Raw genomic sequence first — 16,030 nt, forward strand, 5'->3', positions numbered from 1 at the left:
ACAACCAAACACTATATACAAAACCAGTTCAGTTTGGTTTATAAATTAAGCAGTGCAAAACATGTTTCAGTTTACTATAAATGTTAAGAGTATTACAAACTGATGTAATTGGTGGTTTAAACCAGTTCATGAAAGATTAATCTTGGGTTATGCAGTTTTTTGGGTTTTTCTTTTTGTTGACAATTTTTGGAGGCTTACCTCTTGCTAGAAAGCAGTTTCTTCTTTTATATAGGAGGTCTCAACTCAGAATTGCGTCCACCATCCCAGATAAATTCTACATTAACTGAGGAGCAGGGAATGGGAGGAGAGCACTTCCCTTTTGTTGCCAGTCTCAACAGCTGCTAGTTTGACAGAAATCCTTCTGGATCATGAGGTCTCTGTTGGCAGACCAGGAAGATCACAGCCCAGGAGGAAGTTGTTGAACTCCGCAGGGAGGGAAGCATGGGGAGGAGTGTACTAGAAGGCAGGTTGGATAAAGATCCTCTTAAACAAAAAGATCCTCTGCATTTAGCCATTGCCGTGACAGAATTCTCTAGAATAATGTTGGGGTGTAGAGCAGTAACAAAAGGTATGCATAGTTTTGTAGTTTGGAGGAGGTGAGGGTTAATTACATGCTCAACAAAGAAATGCCACTTCATGAAGTGTCAAGGCCTAAGCCCATGTATTTTATAAATGGCAGCAGGGGTAAGCTGTTTGTGGAGTGATTTAACACTAGCAGTAGAAATCATAAAACAAGAGTTTAATTAACTGTTGTTTTCTCCTTCACAGTCAGCTCCTTCTCTCTTTCTTAAAAGTAATTTTGAATATTTGAGGGGCAATTATCGTAAAGCAGTGAAACTTCTAAACAGTGCAAACATTGCTGAACATCCAGGCTTCATGAAAACAGGTAAAATAGAAAGCCTTTATCCTGCAAGTATGTACATCTGTAGTGTGATTGGACTACTAATTGATGTTAATTTTAAGCATATTAATAATTACTTAAGGGCCTGGAATGTCACAGGTTTCTATGCTAGATGTGTTTTTCATCTTTCACCTAACATTGTTGTGTTTTTCATGTAACATCTTTCTGGAAAATGCAGTGGATGTCTAAGAGAATGTATTTGTGAAGGTGCAAATGTAGTATTTGCAAGGCTTGTATTTGGGTCTCTAAATCAAGACATGAAAAAAAAAGGCAACATACTAGATCTAGAAATGAGGTTTCATTTTGTACTTGAGAGGAGGTGATAGCAGTTGTATTGATTATCTGGGGAAAAACAAATGTTTTATGGAGTGTTAAGGTTTGACTTCTATTGTAGATCATTTGAAGTTACTTTTATATCTAGAAGGTATGTGTGTATACACATGCACAGAGATAAAACAGTACATGAATGTGTATACTTTTTTAGATATGAAAGTTAGCTATATACTCTAAATACATACGCTGTGCATATATGCACTCACTGTATGTGATATTATTTAAATATATTTGAGGTTTTAGTTGACTGTTTAAACATCAATTGAAAAATCCAGAGATAAAGCTGGCATCTGTCAGCAGAGAATTTGTATTTCAAAAAAGACTTGCATCTTGCATACTGCATTTCTCTACTGCTTTGTTCAGCGATGTTCTTGTGATAGTGATCTTAATTTCTAGTGCTTTAAAATCTTCTATCTAGTAGATATTGCTGCATAGATTTCAATTAGACCATAGAAGTCCCAGAGTTGACCCTGGGAATTACAAGACTGAGTGTATTTCGTAAACTTCTGTATTTACGAATATATTTAATGGTAAACAGTAAAAATATTTGCCAAAATGCCTATTCTGGCTTATTTTGATGCTTCTTTTAGAATTTACTGTAACTTATATTTTTGACAGATTTTATGTTTTTATGTTTGAAGTTCTTTTTATAACTTAAGATTTTCTGAAATTCTCATACAAGTTCAACATTTTCATATAACTTTTTCACTAGCTTTTTTTGCACAATACCATGTTCACTTAATAGTCTTCCTAGGTTATGATCAAAATAATGTCTGGTCAACATGTTAATGGTCTGCTTCTTTGGAATTTTAGGGTGTGTTGTGGTTTGTTTTTTGGTTTTTTTTTTCTTGTTCTTTTTTTATCATGGTAACCCTGTAAAACTTCAATTACTGGCAGATACATCAAAAGTTTAATTTTCTGTCCTTTATTGTTTAGAAGAAGCTTCTTACAGTGTTACCTGAACATGATGTATTTAGGAAGGAAGGTGCATTTCCTGCTTGTATGGTTAGGTTGATATATTTGTTTATTTTATAAAACTTCAACATATAATTTCAGAACTTCCACTTTTACCAGAGCCATTTGTTGAAAAAGTGACATGCTTGCATGCTAAATGCTATTAAAATGTCCAGGAGAATTGATGTCAACTTGCAGGCTGACAATTTGGCCTGGTACCTGGCTCTTCTGGAGTATCATGCATAAGATCTGGAAATCTATGGCTGCTTATATATAGTTCATTTCAGGTTAACTGTCTAAGAGAACTAGAGTGGTATACAGATGTACAGGTTATGAAAATGCTTGTGAGTCAGGGATGTAACTACATAATCCATTAATGTCTTGCTGAAGAACATTTTTAATACATTACCGTAATATGCTAACCCATGAGAGAGTGGTGGGAACATTTTGTGGGCTCAATGACACTTTTCACTTTAAGAAAATGGTCTTTTGTTTTTCTCTCAGGTGAATGCTTAAGGTGTATGTTCTGGAACAATCTTGGCTGTATCCACTTTGCAATGGGAAAGCACAATTTAGGAATTTTTTACTTTAAAAAAGCTTTGCAAGAAAATGATAATGTGTGTGCACAGCTAGGAACAGGTAGCTCAGATCCAGGTGAGTATTATTACTTCAATAGTATTATATTACGTTTACCCTAAGTGACAATGAACATATCTGTTTAGCATTTAATGTACTTCAACCTTTATTAAGAATACATTTAATTTGTCTTTGTTACCAGCTTTGATGTGGAAGGAATGTAGTTCCAGAGGGAGGCTAGTGAATTTCTGTGATGAAAGGCAGTTTTTGGGTGTTTCCCACAGCTTCCCTCCTTTTCCTTGAGTTTTGTTTTCAGCTCTCCTGACCTGTCCATCCAATAAATATTGTGTTATCCTTTTTTTGCAGGTAAAAAATTTTCAGGGAGACCCATGTGCACGCTACTGACTAACAAACGGTATGAGTTACTCTACAATTGTGGCATTCAGCTCTTGCATATTGGGAGACCCTTAGCTGCCTTTGAATGCCTCATTGAGGCAGTCCAGGTTTATCACTCAAACCCTCGTCTTTGGCTGAGAATAGCAGAATGCTGCATTGCTGCAAATAAGGGGGTAAGTAGACTTGCAAATTCCTTCTTTTGATCGTAGTCATGGAATACATTTGATATCAGAAAGGAAGAAGTAATATCTTGGGTTAAACAATGCATTTTAAAGGCCTGACACTGCAACACCTCTCTAAGTCCAGATTAATTCTACATATATGTGTTGCTGTTTAATCTGAAGCTGCAACAGGTGGAGGAAAACTACTGTAGAAGCAGTGTCTTGAGACCCAATCTTTAACTGACTTTTCTAAAACCAGAAGAATTTGAGTAAGCTTTTCAAAAGATTGACATGAGAAAGCAGTCAAGTGGCTGTTATAGCTCTACTATAAGTTACAAGTTTTTGTTGGAAGTGCTGTTTAAATGTGATTTTGTTTTGGCAATTTACCATCACATCCATTTGGAATCCCAACTCATAATCTGAATGGGTATTCCAGAATTCATTTGGAGTACTTTAGCTTTTGCGAAGACATCTGATAGTTTACCTTACTTTGTCTTGAAATAGTTTTAGAAATAAACATTAAAATATTATTTGGAAAGAAATCAGTATCTAATGAGGTATCACTTACCCAAGAAAAATGTTCCTTTTGTAGTGAATGCTTTCTATTTAAAATGTACTAACATTAACAGTTTTACCTGCTATTTATGGATATTTCATGATGCCTCAGCTTTCCACACTTATTGGCAGAAAAATATTTTGAGTTGATTTATTATATATATGGATATACATATGTGGTATATATTAAAGCCAAACAAACAAAAAAACTCCACAGGTAATTCTGTCTCTCTTGTGTGAACAGAGGAATTAAACTTGCGCAAGGTCTTTTCTATGTACTGTGTTCTGTACTTCTAAGGTTTTCCATTCCTGGATTTCAGAAATGGCAATTAAGAAAGGAGTTGGTGACCCATTATAGTATCTAAGGAATGAAAATTTTAATGGCTGCTCTTTGGTACTTAACGTTAGCATTGAGGCTTGATGCACAGAAACAAGTGTGATAGCTTTTGTTGCTGATGGTTTGAGGAGGAAGGTGGTGTTTTTCTTTTTGGGGGGATGATTTTTAACTGAAAATTCTTGGATTTTTATGTTTAGACTCTAGGAGTTGCATTGCAGCCACTGAAATGATGAGACTATATCTTAAGTTTTAGCTGGAGTAGTAGGAGAAAACACAACTATCCAGTAGACATCCTTTGTCTCTCCTTTAAGGCTAGATACTGGTGTGTAAAAGATATGACTGAAAATGTGTCATTACTGTTTTAGCAGACAGTAAGGTTAGGTTTTTTGTTTTCACAAATATGGTGATTGGATCAGACTGACTAATAATCTTGTTAGAAGCAAAATATAGCACTATGTCCTAGAACTTTATTGGAAGATGCAAAGGCTCTTGTAGAGGACTACTGAAAGTATTTGGTTAAAGAGAATCTTACTTCTTGGGATGTTCTTAATTGATTATTAATAGTTTTCTTGATGTAGAAGTAATATAAACTCCTTAAGCACTTCTTTTTTAATTCTGTCTGCTGCAAATCCACTATCCTAATTCAGAGTGGTCTTAATTTAAAGGACTACGGTGGATGTAGGTAACAACAAAATGTGCCCTGGTTGCTACCGAAGTCTTGGCATGTGTTCTTCCTTCTTTTCAGCCACCCAAAACCCGAGACGCTGGGACAGGTTGCCCAGGGAAGTTGAGGGTGTTCTGGCCTGGAGATGTTCAAACCCAGGATGGATGGGGGCTTTGAGCAACCTGGTCTAGTGGGAGGTGGCCCTGCCCATGTGGGGAGGTTGGAACTAGATGATCTTTAAGGTCCCCTCCAACCCAAACCATTCTATGAGTCTGTAGTCACTCTACGTTTCCTTGCTCTGAATTCTGATTTCCCTCCCTGGGCGGCCTCTGCACCATTATAAACTATGCACTATCCAAATCCTTCCAAATACAAAATTTGTAACTCTTCTGCTGTCTCTATTTCAGCATATTTCAGAAAGATATTAACAGCTTTACAGCTTCACAGGGGGGAGGTTTGCTTAAATCCCCACTTTACAGGCACAGCATTGAAGCTTCAGGAGTGTTGGGTCAAAAATGGCACTGGCTTTGACTGTGTATGTGCTAGCTGTTGTCAGATAGTTCTGCGTACTTAGTTTTATAAAGCATGACAAGTGCAGGAAGAACAGCTTTCTTCATTCTAATTTTGCTACTTTCTGTGTCTATCCTGCTGGTTACAAGTCAAACGCAGATAAAGAAGACACAGCTGATCACCTCTAGAGGAAAGCTGGATATGGGAGACTGGATTAGCATAGGTTTTGTGGCAAAAGACAAAGCTGGGATTCTGTTTACGAGAACAGCGTTTAACAGTCTGGATGAGGGAAATACAGACCCTTGTGGGACACGTCTTTATTTACGGCAGACTGGCTGAAGCAGTAGATCATGCCAGACTCCTGAAGCCTAACTTTCTCCCTCCTACAGTTGTGATGTTGTGTGGTATAGCAGAGAGCTTGAGTTTGTGACACAAAAAAACCCAACTTGCTGCTTCCTAAATTTGTAATCCTTACAAGAAAAATATGTAATTTGAATGATCTTAATATTAAAGGGGAAGTGTCTTTAAATTCTGAGATAATTTGCAACATGATAAGTGAGGCCCTAAAATCAATAGTGTATTTAATTTGACCTTGTAACTCAATTTGCAATACTATTCCTTGATATCTAACTATGGGTACATATTTATGCTCAGAACACCAGAAAAGTGTAGCTAACTTTCACTTGCTGTAGTATTTTAGTTTATAAAATATAGATGGAAGATCATTCCCTTCTGCACTTTTTAAAATGCATTTTTTAAAATGTGTTCTTCATACCCAAACTAACCATCTGTGTTTGTTTGTTTCTGTTTGACAGTAAATGCCACTATAATGTCAGTATATCACAGATTCGGATAAATTTTCTGAAAAGTGATAGATTTTTCAAATACAGGTCTAGGACAAATCTTTCCTTACAACTCTCCACCACTTATTCTACTTACCAACAAAGTTGTTGAGATGGCTCATAGTAAAACAAAGAAACAAACCCTAGTAAATATGGTGTAAAGAGAATTTTCGGGACTGACAATTAGGTTGCTTTAAGTTTGTTTGACCCCCAGAATGTCTGCATACTCAAAAATCTGTTTAACATATTAATTTAATCTAACTTTGCATATTTTGTAATTCAGCATCATGCTCCCCATGGAACAGTTTGAGAGCAGCTTTTTTCAGAGTGTGTTCTGAGTGCTGTGGAAGCAGGGAGAGGAGGTGGCAAGCATTACAGTGCCAATTCTGAATATCATTTAGCTGATCATATGATTTCTTTTTAGATTTCCTAGCAGCTCTTTTAACACTACTTGGTTCATTGTTCTTTTGTTTTCAAAGCACAGGGGAAACTAGGTCAGTGGGCTATCAGACAAGCTGTCGTAACTAATCTGTGGTTGCAGTGTGTGCAGTAAAATCTTTGTGCAACACAAAGACAATAGAAGGTCCCTGATCCTTCATGGTACTTATGATTTAAAACTGTGTCCATATAAACTACTAATTCTTACATTTTAGCAGGGCTCGAAGTCATCTTCCAGCTTTCACATATTTTGTTAAGCTCTCATTCAACATCTGTTACATTTTAGTCCTCCTTTTATTTTTCTTGTTTTCCTTTCAGACATCAGAACAAGAAACTAAAGGTCTTCCCAGCAAAAAGGGAATTGTGCAATCTATAGTAGGTCAAGGCTACCACCGTAAGATAGTCCTGGCATCCCAGTCAATACAGAACGTTGTTTATAAGTAAGTATGTTTTCCATGGGCTCTTTATTTTGGTTTCATAGCGTTGTAAATATCTGTTTATCAGGATTTTAAACAGCTATTCTGTGACAGTTTTTAAATTGTGGAATTATTAATTCCACAATTAATTCCACAATTAATTCCACAAAGAAGAGAGAGTGGCATGCTAAAATGCTTGATGAGTCCTGAAGATAATTTGGCTGTCTTATCTATGATGGCCAGCAGAGGGCTTAACTGTGTATTCATTGTAACTGAAAAGGCCATTGAAGCTTAAAATCGATTTATCTGAAATTTGTATTTTGTTAGCTACATCTGTCCTCTTTTTTTCTCACTTAAAATATATTTTTTTCAGTAATCCATTTTTCTAAAGTGCAGGAAGAATCTATGCTCTATCATAAAACTTCAGGAAGTCAAGAAAAACAAGAAAACTTCTTAATGTGATTGCAGCTGCTCACTCTATTTGGGCATTGTGCTGTACTTTCCACATATAAGAATAGCAAGATACATACTTTTCATAAATTAATGTGTTATATTAAAACATGATTTAACTTTTTTAGGGTAAAGTTTTCTCTGCACTCGGATCTTTCTGGAGCTCTGCTTTTATATTTTAATTTAGTAGGATTGCTACTCACTAGCTAACTTCTGTGTCTCTTTAAGTGATGGGCAGTCCTCAGCAATACCTGTAGCAAGTATGGAATTTGCAGCCATTTGTCTACGAAATGCCTTGCTGCTACTGCCAGAAGATCAGCAGGAGCCAAAGCAGGAAAATGGATCTAAAACTAGTAATCAGCTGGGGGGAAATACAGAAAACAGTGAAAGCAGCGAAGCATGCAGGTAAACAGAATTGCATAAAAACCTTGCTTTTAGTCCAGAGTAACTCGGGGCTGACAGTCTGTCTCTGCTACCTATCTTATTTGGCCAGCAGAAAAAATAATTTGTTGGTAAATTCTCTTAGCACTGTTTGGATATCCAAGGAAATTGTTTAGCTGCTCCTTCTTTTGACTGCTGGTATGCTTAAAAATAAAATACCGAGCTGATTTCTTCCATTCCTAACAACTTTAATAAGTTAAACAGTGACATTCTTTTTTTCATTGGCCATCTTATTTTCTGTGCTGCAAATGTTATGTTTTCCCACACCCTCCTGCAGTGCATATTCATATATCTCTTAATTGTAAGTGAAGTTTCACACGTTACAGTGATTTTTTTATTTGTGTGAGTGCACGTGCACCAAGTACTTGATTCAATATAGAAATGTCTAGTAGCTTAGTTGTAAACATTTCCCCATGATCAGATTTAACATTCATCAGCCCTGATACTCTTTGTTGTGTTTGTTTTAGACTAGAAATGGGAAACTAGATTTAGAAGATATGTAGAAAAGCCACATATGAAGCTATTGCTTCATTAAAAAAAAATATATATATATATAAGGGAAATCTGAGGGAAGTCTTTTATATATTCCAGTGGTCACTGCCAATTTCAAAATATCCAGCAACAAAGCAGGCTGTTCTTGAATTTGTGCCTCGTATTCTGAAAGGTTCTCCAACGATTTTTTTCTTCTGACAAAGGACCCTCTGCAAGAGAACAGTAAAAGAGATAAAGCATTTTAAGAAAATCACACTAATTGAACAGGATGGTTTTGAAGCAAATCCCACTAATTGATTGGGCTGAGACTGATTCATATTCTTCTGTTATTTGCCAGAAAACAGAGAATACTTTCAGTGGTTAAGGATATTTCTTTAATTTAATTTTTGGTAAAAGCATACACTAAACAGAGTTGAGTACAGGTTTTCTTGGAGTCGGTTGCTATCTGTTTTGAAGGTCTAAGTTAGAGTTAACTTACTTCTTTGTAATAAATAGTTGTGAAGCTACATCCACAAAGAGTTCTTGTTAAGTAGATAGACTCAGTTTTAATTCCAGTTTTTAATCTGTAGTTTCTAAACCTTAGTGTGTGTCTTTGCCAAGGTGTAGCTGTTAACCCTCTCTTCGATTCTTATTCCAGAAGGAGATTGTCTTTCAGCTTATTGGAGAACAAAATTGCATGCTTTTTAAATAGAGCAAAAAAAGCCAAACGTCACTGATAAAGTGGAATTTTATTTCTTTTTTTAGAGAAATTTAAAAATAATAATAATAAAGATAAAAGGCAGCTAGAAGTCTAAAGGAAGCTGTAGCACTTTGTGGTTTGTTTTTCTAGAATATTTATGTAATTAGCTTTTAAGATTCCTAGGGAAAGGACTATTTTAATTATTTTCTTACAGGCTAAATAAGAGAGGCTACAATTGCAGCAAGTACTGCATCTCTCCAATTTAAAGTTCTTGTCCTACACTGAACCTCAAAATTATCTCCAGGCTTTGGAGAATGGTCTGGGTTGTTTGGTCTGTCAGTCAAATCCTTCTCAGCAAATGTCCCGCTTCTTACTTCCCAAATACAACAGTTAGGATAAAAGCATGTGCCTTGATTTTTGCATAACTTCATTTCCCTCTTTTTAGCTATAGAATTTTGCTGTCCTTTTAAACAAAGTGAATAAATTTCAATGCTTATTACACTGGGATTTTAAAAAATGTCTTATTTATAGTCACTCCCTATAATTAATACATTGTTTTTATTTTAGCAGTAAAAGTCATGAAGGGGATAAATTCATTGCAGCTCCACCTTCTTCACCTTTGAAGAAACAGGAATTAGAAAATTTAAGGCAAGTAAATATTATCAAATATTCACTGCTAAATGAGCCCCCTGTGATTCTGGGGTCATTATTAGCTTTTTTTTTTTTTAGACGTTTACAACATTTGATAGTAACTGTTAATCTAATCTTTCTTCAAATGCATGTGCTTCCTTTTCTCTGTGCTTTGAGTCTGAACAAATAGAAACCCTTCCAGAATTTCAGTTCAGAAGGTAGAGTGCTCTGTTTGATCTCACTGTTACAGGCTTGTCATTATATATTGAGCAAAGCATAAATGGCAAAGCTAAAAAACTTACAGTGATTATTGTGATGGGTGGAAGGGGTGGAAATTGCTGTATGGTGCCTTTTCCCTTTAAGGCCTTGATAAGGCTAGTTGGGAACTTGGGCCCCACAACATTATGTGCTTGTTGGCTGGAAAAAAAATAGGAAAGTGATAAAAGTAGCTATGCTGCATTCAAATGGGAACTAGGCTCCTTTCAGCAGGAGTAAACCCATAATTTACATAAAATAGGATGAAAAATGGCCTCTGTCCAGGCAATTGATTTCCTCACTGTGAAAGAACATAGGTAAAAATTGACTGTAGACTTCTTTTGTGTTTGCAAAGATCCTTAAACTACTTGCTCAGCAGTCTGAGTGTGCTCCAAACAGAATGACTTCCATGTGTCTAAGTAAGTTTCATGTTATCTGAAGCCCCTTTATTTTTCCCCCAACAAGATTATAATTTGCTGGCAATGTTAATTATTTCAGGTGGCTGCCAGCCCCTTGAAAATCTCTCTTACTATGAAGCTTGCACCTGCTAAGATAAAATAAATCTGTTTTAAGTTTCCATTACAGACAAAGCATACAGTAATTTCCCACTTAAACTCTTGGGTAAACACTCTGTTCCAACCTAACCCCAGGTAACCTGTGTTTTATAATGACCAGCTTAACTTTTACTTTGCTCCACTATGTGTAGCAAATCTACTTGTATTCATTTAAAAGCATTTAGCAGGAATCTGTGAGGAGACATTACTGAGACCTTGATTATTTAATCTGAAGTGGTACCAAAGTGTGCTACTGGAAATAGAAAGCAGTGGATTAAAACAGTTATATGGGTTGGTTGTGGTTGTTTTGGGATTTTTGCCTTCAGATTGTTGAAAATGTGGTTGCCACATGTCAAAATTACATTGTGATTTTTTTTTTTTTAAAGACATAGTCTTTTCTTTCACAAACAGGTGTTATCTACTGATGAAACCTGACAACATGTCAGGAAAAACTTGTCAGTTTAGCAAGAATGACACTGCTTCTGGTAAAGAACATCATATTAGTAAAGGAAAATAATTAATTTTTATTTTTTTTTGCAGTGCTTGCTTTGGTGGTTAAATCCAGAGGATGAGACAGCACTAGACTGATTCTGTTAAAACTGTCTCTAGGTTTCTGCAGATAGCTGTGCCAGGCAAAATACATTGCACTCAAATGTTAGTATATTCCTGTAGTCTTGCTCACTAACTTAAGTGAGAGAATTAAAATTCTTGTCTAATCAGGGAAAAGTAAGAGAATACTGAATGTTGGCAAGGATTATCCTGAGGAATAGGTATCAAGTTTAGGTTTTCCCTGTTAAGTAACTGGACTAAAAAGCCTTTATTGCTTCTAGAACTGAAATGGGGAACTTAATGGTTTTTTATATGCTACTTTGTACAGTTGCATGCCCAAATAAGATTTTTAAATGACTGGTTGACTTTACCACTAAATAGTTTGTAAAAATTTAAAATTCCATCTAGAAAAGGCTTATGTGCAGTATGTATTGTTTGGTACTTTTGTAAAAATCAGGTGAACGGACTATTCTCGTAATAAGGAGTAACTCAATTGCAAGGTTTTAAAAGCAACAGGCAGAGGGGTCTGAGGATACCAAACATTGTGAAGGATTTGTGCATAGGAGGTAGGGACTCTAGATTTTTTCTTCCGAGTTTCTTCTAAACAATTCTACTTGCTTCTTCTCATCCTCTGAGAAGCCAATTCCCCTGCTCTGCTCTCTACCTGTGGTATGTTTCACTGCATCAGAACAACCCAACACTGCTATGGTACATGAAGAGTAAAGGAGTTCTGGTAGACCACAGTGCTGCATTTGGAAAATGTTGTGGATTTTACTGTAAAAGCTGAGATGGATAGCACCAGGCCTTGTTGTAGCCTTCTTCTCCCTAGATAGAACAACATTGTGTGAAAATGTTAATCTTCCCCTTCAAAGCAGCATCAGATAAAGGAACAGTTTGATGAACTGCTTTGTCCTGAATAGATTTGGAGTGCTAGAAGACATGTGATCCATTTTTGCCATATTTTCTTTCTTTTGACTTTCCATTGGCCCCATCTGGTCCATCATGCTTTATTTTATTTACTTAAATATTTTTGAAGTGTTTGTATGGTAGTATTTCCAAGAGCATCACTGACACTGCTAATAAATTCACAGGTAATACTTTAAGGACCACTACTGCCCACCAATATACCTTGTCTCTTTTCCATACCTACCTAGTATTGCCTCATTTGCACATTTAAATATTGCAGTGGTCTGTTTGACCCTGTCACAATACTGCAAACTTAAAATTATTGTCACTTGTCACTGTTCCACTCTTCTTCCTCACTGTCAGTCAGTGCATTGTCCTCCTGTATCTCCCCTTTGCTGCTGCTGAATTTTCCCACTGAGGGAGCACAATCTGCAGTCTGTTTTTCTTAATATTTGAGATTGTTTTGTCTGCATTGGAACATAAAAGGTAGACAGCTTATACTCACTATTGTGCTTAGTTAGCTATTTTAAATTATTTCAGATTGGTTCTCTAAATGGTTTAGAAGTGCTGGTTTTGGTGCCTTGATAGTAAGTTTTGAACAACTGGATTTGCACTGGCTCACCCTTTGCCTGAGGAATAAGCCAAGTCAGATGTGGAGTTTGTGATCTGTAAACTTGCAGTCAGTGTGGGCTGACAAATCCTGTTGCCTAGACCTACACAACAGGCTGTTTGACATAATCTGGCAGTTAAAAAAAACATTTTTCTTTTTCCTAGTGCAAAGGCAGTTTTATTTAGGGCGTGCAGAGGCTCAGTGATGCTGGAAGTCTGCGGTGCTCAAAGGCGACCTGTGGAGTTTTGTCAGAATCCTGACCGGGGTGAAAAACTAGTTTGTCTTTTCCCTTGTGGTGCAATTCTTCTGCTCCGATTAGCTGTCAGGTCCCCTGAGTGTTTGGTTTAGCTGGCTCAACAATGGATCTGAGTGCGCAAGAACAGTCCTGCCAGGGAGAAAGTATTTTCCTCTGCTCTAGATGGCTCTTGCTGAAGAATCTTGCCAGCTCTTATGTGACTCAGCAGTGACTAGACCTTAGGGCAGAGGAGTTAAGTTTCAGTTCTGCTGGACTTACCTTTTGCATCATTTGAGTGTGCATTATGTTTGAATTTACACTTTGTGAAATAAAAATAAGCTTTGAAAAGTGGGAGAAATAGAAGACGCAGTGATGAAAAGGGCAGTACCAACCAACTCTGCAGCCTTGACTTGTGTCTTAGGGTATTTAGCTGGCCACGTGTAGCATCTCTGCTGGTTTTAAAAGCTGTGCTTCCTTGAGGCAGAGACAAAAAGAGGCTAGTTAGAAGCAGGCTGTTATTACAAAGACTTTCTTCCCCATTCCCTCCCCTTCCCCAGTTGCAACCTTTCAGAAATATTTTAGGTTTGGGACTTGAGCTGGGGAAGCTGTCCTCTCCCTCTCTCAGGCTTTTGTATGTGTTCAGATTTGATGTGACATCTGGGCACAGTGCAGAGGAAGTGGGGGGCAGGGAGAAACACTGGAGAAGTTGCTTATCCTCCTTGTGCATAATTAAGGAGCATGCCTCCTGGGAAAGGGGAATAAAGGCACCCCAGGTCCTGCCACGAATTACATGACTTAGCGCTGGACCAAAAGTGGGCTTGACAGTTGCCAGAAGGTTGGCGTGGTAATAGCCCACCAGCCAGCAGGAGAGCCAAGGGCTCTTCTCCCATCACTCCTAACATGAGACCCTGCTAAGAGGATCCATTCTTCCTCCTTGGAGAAGGACTGAGTCCATGCTTACAGCAAGGCATTACAGCCTGTGGTGGGCAGAGGCTTGAGGACAAGGCAGCCTGTGCTGAATGATGTCTTACGAAGTGGGAAATATCCCAAAGTGCTGTGTTTGGGGAGATGGAGGTTGGAGTTATTACAAAGTGTGAAGCTTGGCCTAATGATGGCATCCTGACGTGAGGTTATTGTTTGAAGGTGGAAAATTCAAGTAGTTCAGATTGCGTTGCAGGAGCTGTCACAGATTCTGTGGGTTTGGAAGGATAAGGAAGTCAGTGACGGCAACAAAATGCCACGTATCAGTCAGAGTCCTGGCAGCAGGTTACAGCTCTCAGTTGAACGCAAAGCTGGAAACACCAAATTCTCCAGTGTTTACTGTCACCCTGTGTGCAAACATTGTACAATACAAGTATGAAATATGTTACAACCTAATTGATCGCTACAATGTGTCAGTAGATTGTGCATCTTAAAGCTGCATTTGGAGTCACAGAATTTTTCATTTAACATGCTGGTTTTGTCCCTCTCCCCCCCACCCCCCCTTTTTTTTTTTTAATATTTTTTTTCTTTTTCCTTCCAGGTGCTCAATACTTGCATGTAGTGCTTATGTGGCTCTGGCTTTGGGTGATAACCTCATGGCATTGAATCACGCAGATAAACTTCTTCAGCAACCAAAGCTGTCAGGGTCTCTTAAGTAAGTCTGATACGGCCATTTCTTTCTCAGCCCTGCTTTTTGCTGAGGAGTTGTGAGTTGAAGCTTCCAGTGTCTGTAGCTGCTTGCCAATTCTGTACCAAATAATTGCTTGGCCTGCTCCTATTCTTGTTGAAGCACTAACTAAATGTTCATTGACACACAGGAACGTGAGTCCCTTCCTTTGTGTATGAATCCCATCTAATTTGGAATCTATCTCTGCTCTTGTTGGTATTTGTTAATCTCCAGCCATGGGTGTCGTGCAGTGACAGGACTGTCAGGTCTCTGTCCTGTTTTGCTGTGGGGCTGCACGTGCTGGTGTTGGCACAGCACAGGTGGCAGGAATGCACAGCTGGGCCTAAGCCAGCATGCTGCTGAAACTGTAGCCTCTGAGGGGAAGGTTTGCTCAGTCAGTAGGGTACCAGATCTTGGCTGTGCAGGACTGTCACTTCACCTGCTGCTATTGTTTATATCGGTTCCATTCCTCAGTTTCTCTTTTTCAGTTCTCATTTGGCATTGTATTTTTTGGGAAAATGTTCAAAGCTCATTCTGTTTCTATGTACCAGTTCTCATTCATCACTGCAAATTCAAAAAAGGCAGCTTTCGCCTCATCCTTCTGACCTTGTTTGTGCCTTTAATTCTTATGGTATAAACAGGATAAAACACAGCAGAGCTCTTTATGGTAGTAGTAGTATTTTCAAGATTGGTAAGGTAGTTGTGGAAAGCAAGCTAACTTGTGCTTTTTATATGCTGGCAGCATACGCTAAAATGGTCCATGTCAATTAAAATTCTTTGGTTCCCATGCTTCAGAGTACTGCAGAAGCTCATCTTTTTGCACGGTCATTGTATATGCAAGAATTTAGAGGAGTTTGTAAGGTAACACATAATTTTGTAGAAGGCAGTGTGACTATTATGTAGTGCAAGAAATGTTAGATCAGTTTTTTTCAAAGACAAAGAACATGTATCTTGGTCCCAGGAAACGAGAATTTTGTGCAGATTGGGAATATTGAACTGCTCTGTTTTCTTAAGAAAGTTCCTTAAGAAAATAAATTGCATGTAGAAAGTTATGTTTACTGTATCAGATCTAAATGACATAAATTATTTTGGATGATTGATATTTTACCTGATGTTCTGTAATTCGTTACAACCAACTATACAGTCAGTCTGAAGTGTACTGTATACAGCTGCATGGAACAAGCATGAACTTTTTTTGCTCAGTTTCTGTTTGATTAAGTATTTGCAAACCAACCACTCTCTTGTTCGACACAATTCTTTCTATTCCGAAGTTGAAAAGGAAAGCTTCTGATTGCCTCAGCTGAACTACAAGTGTGAAACATCAGATTTGCTTAATCCTTTTGCAAAACCTGCAGTTGGAAAGGTGTTTGTACCCTATGGACAGGCCTGTATAGTTGATATTCTGAAAAATGCAGCTATCTTACATAATTACTTTGATTTTTATTGAATGTAAAGTCACTCAACACCTCAAATTATACATCTGTGGATGGATAATGTG

At 37.5% G+C, this 16,030-nt stretch overlaps 1 protein-coding gene across 3 annotated transcripts in view; it reads left to right on the plus strand.

Moving 5' to 3' along the window:
• The window catches only part of CNOT10 (CCR4-NOT transcription complex subunit 10), a 32,957-nt gene that overhangs the window by 12,532 nt on the left and 4,395 nt on the right, over positions 1-16,030 (plus strand). For 2 of the 3 annotated variants that reach the window (XM_051612896.1, XM_051612898.1), the window contains 7 exons: positions 769-886; positions 2,693-2,842; positions 3,131-3,333; positions 6,986-7,107; positions 7,762-7,938; positions 9,713-9,793; positions 14,407-14,520. In XM_051612896.1, coding sequence (XP_051468856.1) covers positions 769-886; positions 2,693-2,842; positions 3,131-3,333; positions 6,986-7,107; positions 7,762-7,938; positions 9,713-9,793; positions 14,407-14,520 — 965 coding nt within the window. The remainder of the gene's footprint in view (positions 1-768; positions 887-2,692; positions 2,843-3,130; positions 3,334-6,985; positions 7,108-7,761; positions 7,939-9,712; positions 9,794-14,406; positions 14,521-16,030) is intronic. The other variant, XM_051612897.1, reaches the window with a different exon arrangement.

This window comes from Apus apus, chromosome 2 (assembly GCF_020740795.1).
Source record: "Apus apus isolate bApuApu2 chromosome 2, bApuApu2.pri.cur, whole genome shotgun sequence".
Classification (NCBI taxonomy): Eukaryota; Metazoa; Chordata; class Aves; order Apodiformes; family Apodidae; genus Apus; species Apus apus.